Genomic DNA, 18,163 nt, shown 5'->3' with positions numbered 1-18,163 from the left:
AGGTGAATGCTGCTCTCTCTAAAGCTAAAAACACAGCATCAATGGGACCGGATGGTGTCCCCGGCTGTGTGCTACACGAGCTAAATGAGGAATTAAACCCGCACATAAGGCAGCTGTTTAATCTCAGCCTTACCACAGGATACGTGCCCAAGGACTGGCGTACGGCAACTGTGGTCTCACTCCACAAAGGCAGCGCCTCTACGGACCCTGGTAATTACCGCCCCATAAGCTTAACAAGTCTAGTCTGCAAAGCAAACGAGAGGATCAAAATGGAGCTGATAAACAAAGATATAGGGGACATGGAGACATTGGACCCGACCCAGTTTGGCTTTGTCAGGGAAGATCATGCCTTTTGAACTTGGTCGACTTCTTGAAACAGTCACCAAGGCCATTGATGAGGGAAAGGCAATCCATACAGCCTACCTTGACCTTGCAAAGGCTTTCGACACAATACCCCACTCGGGTATTGTAGAAAAACTACCAGCTTAAATGTAAACCCATATGTCACAAGATGGGTTGCAAACTGGCTTAAGGACAGAACCCACAGGGTTAGAGTTGCTGGCGCTGTGTCAGACTGCAAGCCGGTCACAAGTGGTGCCCCACAGGGCTCGGTCCTTGGCCCCTATTGTTTGGCATCTACTTCTCAGAAGTACAGGCCAACATGGGAGGACTTTGGCTGACAAAGTTTGCAGGCGACTGCAAACTGGGCCATAGTGGAAAGTGCATCGGACACGGATATCCTCCAGAAGGGACTCACTGAAACAGATAGCTGGTGCCAGAGCCATGGCCTGAAGTTAAGCGCCAAAAATGTATAGTCATACCCTTCGGGAAAAACAAGGTAACCCCAAGCTACCATATAGGTGGCAATCCACTAAGCACAGAAGAGGTTATCAGGGACCTGGGGACCCAGGTTGACAGTGGCCTTTCTTTTGACACTCACATTGCTAAAGTGGTTAGAAAGACCTTCTACATTGCCCACCTGATCATGAAGGATTCACATCCAGATCTAGTGAGGTCATTGTTCCCCTGTACTCTTCACTTATCAGACCAATGATCGAGTACAATGCCCCATTCGGGATGTATCTCACCCGACATCTGCAGCAAATGGAGAGACCCCAAAAGTTCCTCACCAAAAGGATAAAGGGACTCCAAAATCTGTCAATGCTGCCAGATTGAAGAAACTCCAGCTCTATTCAGTCGCATACCGTCTGCTCAGAGGTGACATGTGCCTGACATACAAGGCCATGTCCAACCCGGAATTAATGGACATGCTCCACCTCAAAAAATCCAAATCTACCAAAACCACTAGAGCAAGCGACTTAAACCTTAGCACGGCTATAAATAGGACGTGCTGGAGGGATAGATTTATCACTCAGAGACTCCCTATGCTGTGGAATAAAATCCCGGTCCATGTGAGGCAGGGCACCTCGCTGACTCTGTTCAAGAGAAATCTAGACCTGTGGATGGGAGATCGTAGGTTTACCCCGGGAATCATATCTGTGTCACTGCTGGACAGAGGCACAACAAACTAATGGGCACAGTATTTTTTCATATAAGGGGTGGCGTAAGTCACAAAAATTTGGGCTAGGCTTATAAATGCCTTAGGGCAGATAGCCTAGTATAAACCTATGAACCTATGAACCTATAAGTGGAGGGACAGCAGAAGTCTGTTCTGCTAGCTCCTTCTTGGTGGTTGCAGTCACTACCATAGCATCTACCATGATCACTTTGCTTCAGTGTAGCCCATCCAATAGGGATGCCAAAAACTTGTCACGTTTCCTTGGAATAGGTTCAATGGTGTAAGTCTCCTTCCAAGTCCAATGGGTCAATGAGTCAAACAGGTTCATCCACCGGGGAGGGGTACCCACAACATAGACGGGCTAAAACCAAAAGCCTCCAAAAATACCCGATTCTTCTGGTGAAGGGCTTTGGGAAGACCAAACACCTTTCTGTTTCAAGATCTCTAGGATATCTCCAAAGGAGATGTCATCAGGTGGTGACCTGGGGGGATCCTCTCTTTCATCAAAATCAGTAACCTCTGAGACTCCAAAGAGGAGCCTATGTGTCTCCTGATAAACTTCCTCTGTGGAATGTTCAGATGAAGTCTCAGAAGAGAGGGGAAGTTCCTCCCAGGGAACAGGCTGGACACATTGATTCTGGCTGTCCCTGAGGAATAGGCCTGTGTGACTCAGAGCTAGGACCCGATGGGCAAAGGTTGTTGCAGTAGATATATGAGAGGGTGGTTCTCTGTGGAGAGAAAAAGCCCTTTCTACCACCTCAAAGGCAGACAGAATGGGGAAAACCCTAAACTGCCTCCTCAGAGCAAAACTCCCAAGGAAGACAGACCCAAAACATCTCCGGATTAGAACCTTGGGGAGCAGAAATAGATCCAAAATTTCAAGGGCCATGGCTCTAAGAGGGAGGGATGGATCCAACAAAATCAGAGCAGAGCCCAGCCCCCTCAGATCTGCCACTGACTCTTCAGCTCCATGACCCATTCTGATCCGATGGCATCAAAGCAGAACTGATCAAGGAAAGAGTCTAAGTAGCTTTCCTCGGATGCAATAACACACCCCTCTGGCATCTTGGATCCTGGGACTCCAAAACCACGGGAGGGATCGGAGAAGAGAAAATATGACTGCAAAAGTTGCAGGCATATTGACGGATCCAGTAGACAGACTTGCTAAGACCCCCCATCTAAATCAGTGCTGTAAGAAACTTTTGCATCATCCTATCCACATCTGCTTCCAACAATCTCCTGGATGACCTAGAGGAGGAAGTGGAAGGAAGCCTTGAGTGCTTTTTGGGTTTCTGAAGTAGCCTCGAAGGTGGGGTAGGAGAAATGGTCTTTATAGCATTCTCTGGTGTAGTGCTCCTCTAGATAGTACTCTGTTTATGAGTGGCCTAGTGGGCTAATGTACTATGTTTAGGATCTGAAAATCTAGGATCCAAAGGTACAGAGATAGGGCTTAGCAGATGATCTCTGATCTGAAGGCTTCGGATCCGAGGGTCTGGGCTTAGGATCCAAAGTCTTTTTGGAGCTTAAAGGAGGCTTCAGAGGACCTAGCAGGCTTCACAGGAGAGCGTTTCCTATGCTCCAGGGGGGAGCTTATTTATTTTATTTTATTTATTGAAGTTTGTTGACCAGGAAAGTCCAACTGGATCAGAAACCCATTTTCAGCAGAGGCCTGGGGAGAAAAGCTCCAAAAGCAGTGGTCAAAAAAATGGGCAATAACTGCATACTTAGTACATAAATATCCAGTAAAACTAAAAGCAAGCAGAGAATGTTATAATTCATAAATTGCACTGGACAGATATAGGTGGTACAATGGGATAAAATATTCGGCAGAAAAGTTAATCATAAGATGTATTTTACACAGAAACTAGTTAGTGTATTGAAGCTGAGTAATTTGAGAAACATATTGCATTTAAAGGTTTTGGAGAGAACAGTTATGAAAGAAGTGAGAGTGAAAGGAGTAACAGGTGGAAGTAAAAGTGATAATTAAACGTGAGAAGAGGTTGTTATGGAGATGGTGTGAAATATTACATTGGGGAAAAGGGTTAGACAGAAAGGGGTGTGAAGGTTGAGAGTATAGGGAGACGATGAGAGGAGACCATGTTTATTCTGTTTAGAGGAGGTTTGAGCCCCCTGAAGAAGTAGTTGGTAAAAGCCCTCTAAATACAAGTTTATTGCTATGATCCGCTAAGGCCCTGGGATAAAAGGTCACACAAATCTTACAAATGGTATTCAGATGTTCAGCCCCTAAACAATACACACACTTCTTGTGAGCATCCAAATTAGGGAATTTATGCCCACAAGAAGTGCACTTTTTAAACCCTGTGGGTTTCTCTGACATGGTGACAGAGAAAAAGAGCAATAACAGAAAGAATAGTAACAGCAAGGAAAGATTCTTTTTCAACAAAAAATAATAGCAGAGAAACTTTAAAATACAAACAATGGTAATAGCAAGGTACCCTTATAAGAAATGTAAAAAGAGAAAACCAACAATGGTAAAGGAGAGTACTATTTAAAATAGTAGAAAAGGAGGCACCCAATGTCAGTGTTACCTTGACATAAAGGGAAGGGAGGAAACTGAAGTAGGGAAATGTTCAAAGAGAAGTTTTAATACAAAAACTTTTACTACTAAAAAATTGCTCAAGAGCTAAAGAAATATGAGTCTGTTCACAAAGGCAGGAAACAAGATCTCGTGCTTCGGAGATGAAATAGAGCACTATGGGTAAAGGGAGGAGCTCAAGAGCATGATCCTAAATCTGAAATGAACAGCTGAATCGGATCTGAGGATCGAATCCATAAGCCTCCTTTGAGGAGGGAAGACAAGGACAACATCACATCTTAATTACACTATGTACATCTTCAAATATTGAAGTTTTACCTTCCTAATAAGAAGAGCTGCCCCAAACAGACAGCCAGACTCATGAACTTTTAAGTGCTGCCTGGTCCTGTATTTTCTTTATTGCTCTCTCAGAATGAAAAAACAATTGAATGCTTTTAGAAAACATCATCTAGCCATTGAAAGCAATTATATAAGTCAGCACTAAAAAAATTAAAAGCACTACACCCTCACAAACTCCCCTTGAGTACATTGTTCCCCACTGGCCCTTTTTTTCAATTATAAAGGAATTCCCAATACTATTCCAGCATGTCCAAAGGTCAGTTGTCAATCTCCTCTCTGGTCCAGCTGGTGAATCTGAGAATCTTGAGGCAATGTTACAACTGCCTCATGTACACAGACAACCCTCTCCTCCTCCCAACAAATTCCAACACATGTGAGAGATGCTACCATATAGCCAAACTGGAGGCTAAGCTCGCTCAACTCACTACTGGCGTAACCAGTCAGGTGGAGAAGGAAACCACTCTCACTACAATTCCAGTCCCACATAGACCTACCACGACAGCAAACCAAACACAAACACACAAAAACATACTCGGAGGCTCTAAATAAAAATCTGCCTAAGCAGCAGAGACCTCCAAAGCAGACACCCAAGCAACCGCTACCCCAAAACAAAACACGTGCAACACATAGCTCACAAAGCCAGTGTGCCGAACAGTCACAGCCCTTAAGGCTAAACAACACACCTGATACACTTGTAATAGGTGACTATCGTCAGGCACACTGCCGTCCCGCTCACCAGGCTGAACAAGGAGAAGGTCACGGTGAGCTGCCTGTCGGGCGCTAGGATCCGTCACATAATACAAGCACTCAGGTCACTCCAAGGCAAGTACAAATATGACTCCGTCATTGTCCATGCTGGTGTGAATGACCTGAGACGTACCTCCCTGGACTACATGAAAAGAGACATAGAGGAGCACTTTGAGCATGTAGCCCAGGCCGGTATGACCCTGACCTTGAGTAGCATCTTACCCTCACCAAGAATGAAGCCACAATATGAAGACAAGATGATCCATTTCAATAATTGGCTTAAGTATTGGTGTCATTCAAAAGGGATCCAATGCCTGTCAGCCTGGGATGACATGCTCGACAATCCACGATGCTTCGCTAGGGACGGCTTGCACCTGTCACTCCTGGGCTTTCGGATATTGGCAAAGGCTCTTGCTACCCCCATAGTGCCTTTTTTAGGCAAGGCTCAAAAGACAAACCCACCTCCATAGGTATCACAAGGGATAAGAAACTAAGAGTAATGCTACTCAACGCCAAAAGTCTAACCCTCAAGATGCACGCACTCGAAACTCTCCTTAGCATGGAGAACATCGATATATGTGCAGTAACAGAAACCTGGTTCAAGGCTCCCAAGTGCATCCCAGCACTACCAGGTTACACCTCATACCATGCTTTTCGGCCCCAAAACTTGGATCGAACCACAAAAGGAGGGGGAGTATCAATATTAGTCAAAGATACCCACACCTCCAGGTTAGTGGCACAGCACGAAGCATCAGAGACTATCCATGTGCAACTAACAGTGGGTAAAACTGCCTTCCAGTTTATAGCCTGCTACAGACCACCCTCCCAAACCCAGGAACCCCACTCGGCCTTCCTGAGAACACTGGAAAATATGAAGGTCTCTCCAAACACCATTATATTGGACGACTTCAACTACCCAAACATAGACTGGGAGCATTACTCTAGCTCCAACACCCTAGCCCAAAGGTTCCTAGAATTTATAAATTCAAATGCTATGGAACAACTTGTTACCACTCCCACAAGAGGGGAAAACATACTGGACCTGATCATCACAAACATGGGGACTCTATGCTCCAGACCAGAAGTGTATCCCTCACTGGTAAGATCAGACCATAAACTAATCTCACTGGATTATTCACATCCCGACCCCACCCCCTGCTCAGAAAACCACAGTGAAAAACTTAAACCGAGGTGGAATCGTTCAAAGCCCCTGGGCCTGTGGAAAATACAGCCCAGACCGCAGAATCCTTTATAAACGCATTCTATGAACACCTTCAGGAATGCATGGATCATGCAATCCCAAATAAAACCAAGACCCAATCCTCCAAAGCAGACGTCCTGTCTGGTGGACCCCAGCCATAAACAAACTATACAATAGAAGGAGGAAGCTACTACATGACAGAGCAAAATCCCAAAAAGGGAAGGCATCTCTGATCAGTATTAGCAAAAAACTACGGGCACTCATAAAATCATCTAAGGCCAGCTTCGAGAGAAAATTGCACAGGACACTAAGGATAATCACAAGGCTTTCTTTAGTTATGTTAGGAACCTGGGTGGGAATTCCCAGATATGCTCAGAATTAGTCCAAAATGACAAAGTACACCGAACCCACAGACATTGCCAACATCCTAGCTGACAGGTACAGCGCAAACTCCCCCCCACCAAAAGGGCAAATATCTATCCCAGCAGAGTGCTGCCCCCCTGACATCTCAGATGCTCAGGTAAGAGCCGCCCTCTCCAAAGCAAAACACACAGCATCAGTGGGACCAGACGGTGTCCCGGGCTGCATTCTACATGAACTCCAAGAAGAGCTAAAACCAAACATAAAACTACTGTTCAATCTCAGCCTTACTACAGGATATGTACCCAAAGAGTGGCGTACAACAGTGGTCCCTCTCCACAAAGGTGGTGCCTCAACGGATCCTGGAAACTATCGCCCCATAAGCCTGACTAGCTTGGTCTGCAAAGCTATGGAAAGGATCATCATGGACCTCATAAATAAAGATATTGGGGACCTACAGACACTGGATCCTACCCAGTTCGGCTTTGTTAAGGGCAGACCCTGCCTCTTAAACCTGGTCGATTTCTTTGAAACAGTCACCAAGGCCATTGACGAGGGGAAGGTGGTCCACACAGCCTACCTGGATCTCGCAAAAGCCTTCGATACAATACCCCACTCGGGCATTATAGATAAGCTCATCAGCTTAAATATAAACCCCTATGTCACTAGATGGGTTGCAAACTGGCTCAAGGACAGAACCCACATGGTTAGAATTGCTGGAGCCATGTCAGACTCCAAACCAGTTACAAGTGGCGTCCCACAAGGCTCAGTCCTGGGACCTCTATTGTTCGGTATATATTTCTCGGAGGCACAGGCCAACACGGAAGGACTGTGGCTGACCAAGTTCGCAGATGACTGCTAACTGGGCGCCATAATAGACTCTCCAGCCGATACAAGCATCCTCCAAAAGGGCCTCATAGAAATAGACAACTGGTGCCAGAGCCATGGCCTCAAGCTAAACGCCAAAAAGTGTATAGTCATCCCCTTTGGCAAAAACACAGTGCCCACAAATTACCACATAGGTGGTAATCCATTAAGTACAGAAGAAGTAATTAGGGACCTGGGGACCCAAGTTGATAGCAATCTCTCATTTGACAACCACGTGGCCAAAGTGGTTAGAAAAACATTTTATATAGCCCACCTAATCATGAAGGGATTCACATCTAGATCAGGGGAGGTCATCATGCCTCTACTCATCCCTCATCAGGCCCATAATTGAGTACAATGCCCCTTTTGGGATGTACCTTACCAGACACCTGCAGCAATTGAAAGACCCCAAAAGTACCTCATCAAGAGGATCAAAGGGCTCAAACAGATGCCATATGCTGCCCGGTTAAAGAAACTCCAGCTCTACTCATTCTATGAACACCTTCAGGAATGCAAAGCCGAACTGGGTAGGATCCAGTGCCTGCTCAGAGGCGATCTGTGCCTGACGTATAAAGCAATGTCCAACCCGGAATTAATGGACATGCTGCACCTCAGAAAATCCAAATCCCATCGAGCCACACGCTCGAGAGACTTGAACCTCAGCACTGAAATAAATAGGACATGCTGGAGGGACAGATTCATAACCCAGAGGCTCCCTTCACTCTGGAATAAAATCCCAGTCCAGCTTAGGCAGAGTCCCTCATTGACTCTCTTCAAGAGGAATCTTGATGAGTGGATGGGAGATTGTAGGTTTACCCCGGGTATCACTTCTGTGTCACTGTTAGACAGAGGCACAGTATACTAACCTCGAAAAAGGGCATAGCAAAATTAATTTAAAATGGGTGGAGAAAGCCAAACACACTCTGGCTAGGCTTATAAATGCCCTAGGGCAGATAGCCTAGTATGAACCTATGAAAGAAAGCAGTATTCTGTTTTTAATGCTCTTTATCAGACTGTCTCCATGGAGACATGGGAACCAGATATAGACTTGTTTCTACAAGTAATTATTTATTAGCTAGAAGAAAGCTTTATTATATTCAATGCTTTTATTTATTTTTCTCTTAAAACTTGCCCCTCTATGAAGCCAAGAACCTTAATCCAGTTATTCCCTATGCAAGAAAGAGAACAAAGCACATTATTTTTTCTTTTAACACTCTTTTGAACAGACTTTTACATTGCAGTACCTACATTTCTTAAACTGAACAAGAACGAAAAAAGAAAGAAAAAACGAGTACCTGTTTACTTTAGTATCCCTATTATACTTGAAAATAACAGAGAAAACTAATTTATAGCATGCAGAGATCATGCACTATACAATTAGTTAAGAAAAGTTTATTTTACATAGTTAATTAACAGTTAACTCTTTCCTTCCTCTTCCCATCTCCTATGTGTTCCTCCAAACACTAATGACATGAAGTAAGTCAAAAAAGTCCAACATTTCCAGGTTTTCTTATTCTGTCATGCTTCACAAATACAACTGATGCTTTATAATCCCACATTTGTCAATTTCCGAGTTGCTAGTTTTATTCCCGTTTATCTCCTTCTCCCAACTCGAGTCACTTCTTCCTTTCCAACATGCCCTCAGTTCTTCTAGTCAACTCTTATACTTTTTTTCTATTGACACCTCAAGCATTTTCCTTTGAAACACTGAAAAAGGTTTCACTGGCACAGTTTCCCTTTGGTCTTTATTACCAGAAGAACAAGAAGCAGAATCTCCTGTTTTACAGCTCACTTTTTGTTGGACAAACTTTTGTATGTCCTCCTTAGCATGTTCGGCATCAAACAATGACGGGACTCTCCGGGAAAAGATATTCTGAAAATAGCTGGATACAGCAGTTTAAATCTCACTACTGCTTCTTGGCAATCCATGATTAGTGGAATAAATGGACTCCTCTTCTGCCTGGTGTACAGCGAGTAATCATTTTCCACAAACACTCTACAGTCTCCCTCCTTTAGTACTTTGACCTTCTGCCACAGTTTTGTCAGAATCAATTCCTTCTGCTGGTAGGATTGCATCTTTATTATTAAAGTTCTACGTTGCTTTCTCATGGCCAAGTTTGAAACGCACACAATGTGCCCTTTCAGTTAACAATTCCTGCTGTGGAATACCAGTCCAGTTGCTTATTTGTACTTTCATAAAATTAATGCAGTCTGTTCCTTCCAGCTTCTCTGGTACAACAGGAAATCGCAGGTTTTCCTTGTTCTTGTCCACTCATTCTATTTTTGAAACATCTTTTCTTGAGCAGTCTCATATTTACCCAGCTTTATCTTCATTTTGACCTCCAATTTTTGCAGTTTTATCACCTCATCAAAATATCTGTTCTTCCTTTTTATCCAGCCTACTTCTATTTAAGTTGATATACTCCCATCAGTATTTTCGTTTATGTTTATCAGCTCTGAGTATATTTGACTTATTTTTTTCCTCTAGGTTACTGGCAGTTCTGTCTTGCACCAAAGCTGGAGCTTGCACTGCTTAATGCTGAACAGCTGTAGAATTCTTTCCAGTGTTTTTCCTCACCTTTTGTGGCCGATTTTCTTTCAGGCTGTCTGAAATTTTTTTTTTTTTGCTGGCATCCAGCCAATTACTAAAATTTATTCCCAAAAATGAGTTCAATGGCCATCTCTCCCAAGCTTCTGTTTTCACACTGGGAGAGCTGAAATTAAGCTGCTACTCAATGCACAGACATGATGAATGACCCACTGAGATGCTTTCTGTAGGAATTTGGAAATTAGAGGATTCAGGGGGAAAAAAGGCACACAGGAGAACCAGAGGAACAATCACGAACTAGAGCATCTATTAGTGACTCCCCCTGTGGGGGAATTAGAGAAATAACCTGCTGCATTTTGAGCTGCTGGGAGAAGCAAAGAGATCTCAGCAAGGTTGACCCCACTGTCAAAAAAAAATCATGATGCCACTTCTGGACTGAGACCACTTGTGAGGCAGTAGGAGAGACCTACCCAATCTGAATGGCATAAAGTTAGCTTTTCCTTGAGTATGCATTGCTATTAGAAAGCGAATGGAGGACATCGCCCACTGCCAAATTCTCACTGCTTGACACGATGGGTTCCCCTTCTTTGCTGCTGCATCCCACTACCGACATGTCTGTCTGGACAGCAATCACTCCAAGAGGCAGGTCACCCTGAAAGGCCTGCAACAGTAGGACGACTGCCCTCATCTCTTAAGATGTTGATGTGAAGACTGGCCTCTGATGAGGGCTAACTGCCTTGGATCATCTTTCCCAAATAATGTCCCACAACCTAGTCAAGAAGTATCCATGGTTACCGTGGCATTGGGAAGGGGCGAGAAAAAGGAATGTACTTGGGCTACTGCTTGTGACTAAATCCACCAAGTTATAAGTTCTCTGTAAATGTCTGATGTATGAAGTGGAAAAGACACGGGCTGGCATTTGAAAGACTATTTTACCACTAGAGTCGACTGCAACACTATAGAGAAACCAAAGTAATGGAAGCTGCCATCAATCCCAGAAGTTACAATACTTATCTGGCTGGTGGTGTGTCGTGTGAAAGAACCTGTAAGGCTTGATTTCTTAGGGTGGATAGTCTGCTTTGAGGCAGCTTTGCTGTCAAGTACTGTTGTCTCCAGGAAGCCCCTTTGAACTCTAGTGTCCAAACTGGAGAGAAAATGATATTTGTTGCGATTTACTGCGATTCCTATGGAAGAGCAAAGTTGAAGCAAAGTTTCTGGCCCAGACTAGAAGATGGCTGGCAGGAGTAGTAAGAAGCCAATCGTCCAAATAATGGAACAAACCCTTGCAGTCGGAGATGAGGTGCAACCACTGCCATGCATTGGTCGAATGCCCAGTGAGACAAAAGGGTATGGCTCTGAACCAAAATAGCTGGCTCCCAGCAAGAACCAAAGGAACCCCCTGGATTGTCTGTCCATTTTGAAGTGGTAGTATGCATCCTGGAGATCTATTGAGCACACCCAATCATCCATCCTCAGAAAGGGGAGGATGGACTGCAGCATGACCATCTGGAACTTCAAATGTTTGACAAAATGGTTCAGCCAGTTGAAGTCCAAAGTTGGCCTGAGGTCCACTTTCCTTTTTGGCACCAAAATGAACCTTGAGTAAATTGCAAATCCTTGCTGGTCTGGTAGAACCAAGGATCTCCAATGCTGCTGCTTCTCTTTGAGAGGGTGGCACATTGGGAAGTTTCTTTACTGGTGGAGGTGGAGAAATGAGGGGAATGTAATAACCTCTGGTTACAAAATGTCTGCACCCATACATCTTGGTGATGGACATCCACGCTTCTGGTTGTACAGATAAGCAACTTCCAACTGCTTCTAGAGGGCAGAATCAAGCAACCATTCAGGAGCGCTGGTAAGGCCTCTCAGAGAAAGGACCCCGGAAGCCTTGATTCTGTGGGCTTCTGCTTCAAGGGACACATCTGCCATTAGAGTACCCCCCCCTCTTTTCCTTGGGCAAATATTTTTCCAGTAGAATCCTGAGAAAACCCCCTGGGATTTTTGGAACCACAGTTTACTCCCTCCCTGATTTTTAGAGATGGTCCTCTTGGGGGGGGCTTAGAAAACCATTTACCCAAGCCAGAAAGTTTTCCCATCCTGCTCACTTCTGGAGAGAGTGTGTGCCCTTCATCTGAATGCTGAACAAAGTTGTACTATGAAATGGAGCGTTGACAAAGTCAACTTAACTCATTCACGCCAATGGAGATCAGGAAATGTGCACTGGAACTTCCAATGGACGGAGCCCAAGCATTTTGACAGAATCAAATTATGTCCTCACATTTCAAGCAAATATCCATATCTCTGGAACCATATGGTTATAAAAGTCTAAATTGCAAACTCTTGAGCATAAACTATTTTATAGTGGTAGTATTCTTTAGGTTTTAGGTCTTAAACGAATTAAATAAGTTGCAGTAAATACAGTAACTATAACATACTGTCAGCAGAATTTTATTCATCTAGCTGAGCGCTTTCATATGGGGCCAAGTAGTTCCATCTGTTTGTGTTACTTGGTTGTTGAGACATTTAGAAACATGAAAATGATATCTATATAAATTAATATCATAAAAACAGTGAATATCTATTTGACTGCACTAGACAGAGGTCAAATATTAATGCAGTTGAGTTTGCCATTGTGCAAGCTTTAAGATGAAATCTTTTAAAACTTTGTACACAGCATGTTTTTGAATTACTGATGCAAATATGGACATGCAATATTTAACACCTAGCGGCATCAGTAGGAATCAACTCCAGATGCACCTGGAGGAGTCACTCAGATGTAATGCATTAAAAGACTCTGAAATCACACACGCATCCAGGCATGCCTCCTTACAGTAATACCTGTATCTGCAACTTTTGAAACACCCTCTTTAGAGTTTGAAATCAGTTGCATGGAGACGTCCGACAGGGATTGGAGGGTAGCCAACTGTGAATCCAAAAAAGTTTTTTGTTCTATGCAGACATGGACCCAGAGAGGGACTTGAAGAGTTCCTTTGTCAAAGTCCCTCTGAAATATAGTCACGTGTGTCAAACAGTTCACAGATCCTACAGTAAAATTCACTGAAGCATGTACTTGCTTCCAAAACCTGTTCAATGTACTAGACTCTGTGTTAGGGGGATAGACTGGTCTATTCTGCCAGCTCTTTTATAGTGGCTGCTGCTACCACCATGGCATTCACCACCAGGCCCCTGCTCCACTGAGTGATGTCTTTAGGGGCAACAAGATATTTGTTGAGTTTCCTAGAAATCTGTTCTGCATCGTCCTGTTCCTTCCATGCCCAGCAAGAGATCACATCCACCATTTCATCCACTGGAGGAACCACCTAGGAAGCTCAGCCAATTCAAAAAGCCTCAAGCAAAACTGATTCCTCCTGAGAAGAGGATTCAGAACACCAACCTCCTTTCTATCTCAGAAGTTCAAGGATCTCCCCGAATGATAGGTCCTCAAGTAGTGATCTGGGGGCCCCTCCCAGTCCCTGAAATCCATATCTTCTGTCAAACACTCTGGGGAGGGGTTTAAGTATCTCCTCTTATATTTATGGTTCAGAAAGGCTTCCTTGGGAGATGCTCAGAGGAAGATTTGGAAGACTGACAGGTGTCTTGAGCAAGGACTGTCTCAAGACTTTCAAGAACCGCCTATCCCAATGGAATATTCTATGCAGGACCAGGACGCAGAGCCCCCACTTGTGGAGTGGGTGGGATACAGAAGGAGAGGCAAAGAAATGCCTGATCACCAGCCTTGGAAGGCAGAAGCAGAGGGGAACCCAGGAACACACCAGCAGGAGCTGAAACTAAGGCATTGGGAAGTCTGAAGAGACCAATTCAACCCTGCTCTGAGCAGAAGCTGGAGCTGAATGACCTAATGCCAAAGCCACAAGAAGAAGAGATGGCTCTGACACCTTTGGATAACAGTACAGTTATCCAGAATTGGTGCCAAAGCTATGATCCTGAGATCTGTCTGGCTCCAAAGAAAAGGACTGGTTGGATCAGAGATGAGTGGATCAAGAAGGAGATGACAAAGGCAAATGCAAGGGTTCAAAGTTACAGGTCTGATGGGAGCCAGAGCTGGGAGAACTCCCAACTAGATTTGGGTCCTCAAGAACTTCCTCATCAGTCTATCCACATTAGCTTCAGTGATATTACTGGTAGACCTTAGGGAAGATGTTGGAAGGAGGTCTGGATGCCTTCTGTCTGAGTCTCTCCTGATAAGAGGTACAGTGCAGTCTACGGGAGACTGCCTCTGGAGAAAACCTCTGCTTTGCCGGGGAGGAGTTCTTGATCAGAGGGATCAGATCTGATGTGGCTTTAAGATCAGAGCGCCTCAAAAGTTTAGTGGATGGAGCCAATGACAATAGCAGCCAGGAATCACTTTTTCTCTTTGGACTTGTTGCCTTTGTTCCTTTTGTGTTTATTCAAAGGTCTTCTTCCCAAACAGAGACCCTCCAAAAGCAGACTACGATTTTCAAGATTCTTCTGGTTGAACAAGATCCTTAAGAACCAATTTGTTATGATGCTCAATAACTGATGGCTACCCAAATGCCATAAAAACTGATCAATCATTTTCAATGTGGGCAGCCCCTAAACAATATACACACTTAAGACGTGTATCTGAATTAGGCATTTTTTGGTTGCAGACCACAAATTTCTTAAACCCAGTAAGTTTGTCAGACACAGCTGAAGAAACAGCAGTCATACACACAGTTAAAACAGCTCTCAAAAACGGTAATGGAAAATACCCTTAAAGTAACAAGGATATATAAACAATAAGGTATAAAAAATGCTACACAATGACTAGTACCAGAAAGAGAAAAAGGAGCGTCAGAAGCATGAGAAAATTCTGCAGGAACAGATTTTTTTTGGGTGGGGGGGGATATAAACACTAACTGGAAAACTAAATTACTTAAGATAGCAGTAATATGTGAAAAAGAGAAGGTAACATTTAGCTAAGGCGAGCCTAAGCCAATGAACCGCATCTGTACTCAATGAGCAGCAAACAAGATCTGAGGTCTTGTTGGGGACAGGAACCGGTTATGGGTTAAGGGAGGAGCCAGAGCTGTGGATTAAAGTTTGGAAAAGCATCCGAGGTCAGACCCGAAACCCATATGTTGAAGAATGGACAGAAAAAACAACATTAGATCAAGATCGATAGTGATTTGGACGAGGATGGGCACACCTGGAACATAAATGGTAGAAGCAACAGCAGCAGTGCCAAGACGCAAATGGTACACTGAAGTATGGTCAACAGACATAAAATATGGTAAGGGTGGGTTTCATTTTAAGCAGAGAATGTCCAGTTGTCCTGAGAGGTGGACATTCCTCCCCCACCACCGTCAAATGCCTGAGTGCTGAGCTACAAGAATCAGGACAAATATTGGACCTTCTGTTACTATTGCTCGGGCAGTAAAGTTCACTGCGATAGCAAGCTAAATGAGCACTTTCCCTTTTGCTGATGTCTTACTTGCTCCTCAAGCACACAAGATTACAGTGACCAATAACTTTGGAGTACAGACATACATACGCACAAAGATCCAACATTACTCAGGTCACTATCGTTTCACTTCTTTGTTTTCTGAAACTTCACAGCCCTCATCCTTCAGTATGTGACTATCCAGTGTTCGCTAACCGTACAAGATGGCCTCAATTAACTTGCATCATAAAAATAAAAACATGCATACATCAAAGGATTTTCCTCCTCTTCATCACATGTACATAAAAAGAAAATATGTAACTCCTTCCTACCATGCAAAATCCTCACTTCCTGATCGAAGCTACTATATAAAACAAAATATTAAAGAGATAATATCTACATTGTAATGTACTTCCCAAAATAGTCAATACTCCCAAACTGCATTATGCCAAGTTTAACAGTTTATACAGGTATATAGCAACAGTACATACTCAAGATAACACTATTTAGTGAGTGCATGAGGACCTGGAAAAAATATCCAAAATACACACTAAAGATAAAAAGGACCTTGTACTTTTAGAACAGTATTGGTGTTAAGATAAAAATGTTTTCTTACCAAAGCCTTGTGCTGCAACAGACACAGGTGACTGCTTCATTACAGGTGGTAGTGCTGCAGGAAGTTGATGACGCTGTAGTTTTAGTTTTATCAGCTTCATAGCTATTGAAAATTCAACCAGATCCATCTTTCCATCACTATTCATATCAGCCAGTGCCCTTCAAAAATGCAAAAACAGTACAGTTAACTGTAGTACAACCTGGGTGTGGATAAGAACACCAACAATGTGGAAAAGAACACCAGCAATTCAGAAATAAAATATCTTAAGTCAGGTGGCAATACTCTACAGTATCATCACTCAGTTGAGATCATCCACAAACATTACGATCAATTTAAGCTACTGAAGTCCATCAATAAAGCACTCCATTGATATTTATTTTATTTAACATTTGTTTACCGGGACAGTCTGGGCAGGTGCCCTATTTTCAGTGGAGGCCCGGGGCAGTAAATCTCCACAATAACAAAAAAAAATACAGTACAACATCATCAGAAAAAAAGTGTACAAAAATACAATACTAAAACAGTATGGTACAGACAGTATGCATAAACAGAAGTAGTGAGTGCAATATCAAAAAGATAAAATAGGCTTCCATACAATGCAAGACAATACTAGCTCCAGATTTACAACAGAACTAGTGAATGTTTAAATGTACATACACATGTAACTGGATACATTTAGTCATACAGATAAAACTTCCTAGGCATAGCAGCTTTGATGCAGACACTTGTTATAGCATGTAGCATTTTGTAGGAATAATTTGTGGCTTACAGGGGTTAGGTAAACAAAAAAAAAGCTCAAAAGGGGTTAGATGAAGGAAGAAAAAAGGAAGTAGCAGTATTATCTTCCTGGATAAGAGGTGTTAGTTGTGTATACAGGAAACAGCAGTACAGGGAGAATTGGCAGAGTGGAACTAGAAGTGAGGGAGAAGTGGAAGAGAGAGTTGCGAGAGGTGCTGACTACAGGAAGCAATTGTTTATGCTTTGCCAGGGGAAGCACATGGGCAATGCCAGTTATTGGCTAGGTGTACCCTTAAGAAGTTGTTTGAACTTGATTGAGTTGGAGCTGTTAAGGATATTCTGAGGGATTAGGTTCCATGCTTTGGAAATTTGTTTGGAGTATAGGGCATCACTGTAGCTATTATTAGATTTTGGGCTGTTAATAGCCATTTGTCAGAGGACCTAAGGGTTCTTTGGTTAGTATATGGGTGGATGAGATTATGGGGTGCTGGGCAGCTAGCAGGTTTAGTAATGACGGTATGTGCAATAGTCACAGTTGGTTCAATGAAAGGAGGTCTGGTAGTTCTAGCCAGTTTAGTTTTTGTAGTGCTGTGCAGAGGTGGGATTCTAAATGAAGAGTTTACTGCAAATTTAGCTATTTTGTTGCAGCAAGCATCTTGTCTGGCAATGTCATTTTTTTTTCTTGAAATTAGTAAATTGGAGAGGCATATAGCAAGGTAGAGAGAAGATGGGTTCTGGTAATGGCTTGCCTGGTGTCATTTGTTAGGAATTGCTTGACTCTATACAGTGAGCCAAGTTTGATATGGGTCTTTTTAAGGACTTGTGCAACATGCTTATCAAATCTTAAATTACTATCGATGGTGACCCCTAGTAGTTTGGTTTGCGGGATGGGTTCTACTTTGGTATTGGTGACGGAGTACATAAAAAAGGGCATAGTTTGGCTGATGGGCTTTTTGTTGGGAGAAGATAATTAATTTAGTTTTGTTAAGGCTTGGGATTAATTGATGTTTGGAGATGTAAGTTTCTAAGTCCAAAAATGATTTTTGTATTATTTCTTGAAGTTGAAGCAGAGGAGTAGAGTAGATTAGAATTGAATCATCTGCATACTGAATTGTGGTTGACAGTTTGGTTGCTGTATGTAGTTTATTGGTGAAGAATGTAAAGAGTAGTGGAGCTAAGACTGACCCTTGTGGAACGCTGGCAGACTGGCAAGTATGAGGATAGGTCACTTTGCCATTTCACAGCTAGTTGACTGTCTGAAAGACGG

At 43.2% G+C, this 18,163-nt stretch overlaps 1 protein-coding gene across 1 annotated transcript in view; it reads right to left on the bottom strand.

The window, feature by feature from the left end:
• The window catches only part of ITSN1 (intersectin 1), a 2,682,533-nt gene that overhangs the window by 2,657,825 nt on the left and 6,545 nt on the right, over nt 1–18,163 (bottom strand). The window contains exon 2 of the mRNA XM_044072770.1: nt 16,159–16,316. Coding sequence (XP_043928705.1) covers nt 16,159–16,316 — 158 coding nt within the window. The remainder of the gene's footprint in view (nt 1–16,158; nt 16,317–18,163) is intronic.

Source organism: Protopterus annectens, chromosome 5.part1, assembly GCF_019279795.1.
Source record: "Protopterus annectens isolate FY-2018-M chromosome 5.part1, PAN1.0, whole genome shotgun sequence".
In the NCBI taxonomy this organism is placed as follows: Eukaryota; Metazoa; Chordata; order Ceratodontiformes; family Protopteridae; genus Protopterus; species Protopterus annectens.
This window is presented reverse-complemented; position numbering and strand designations above follow the sequence as displayed.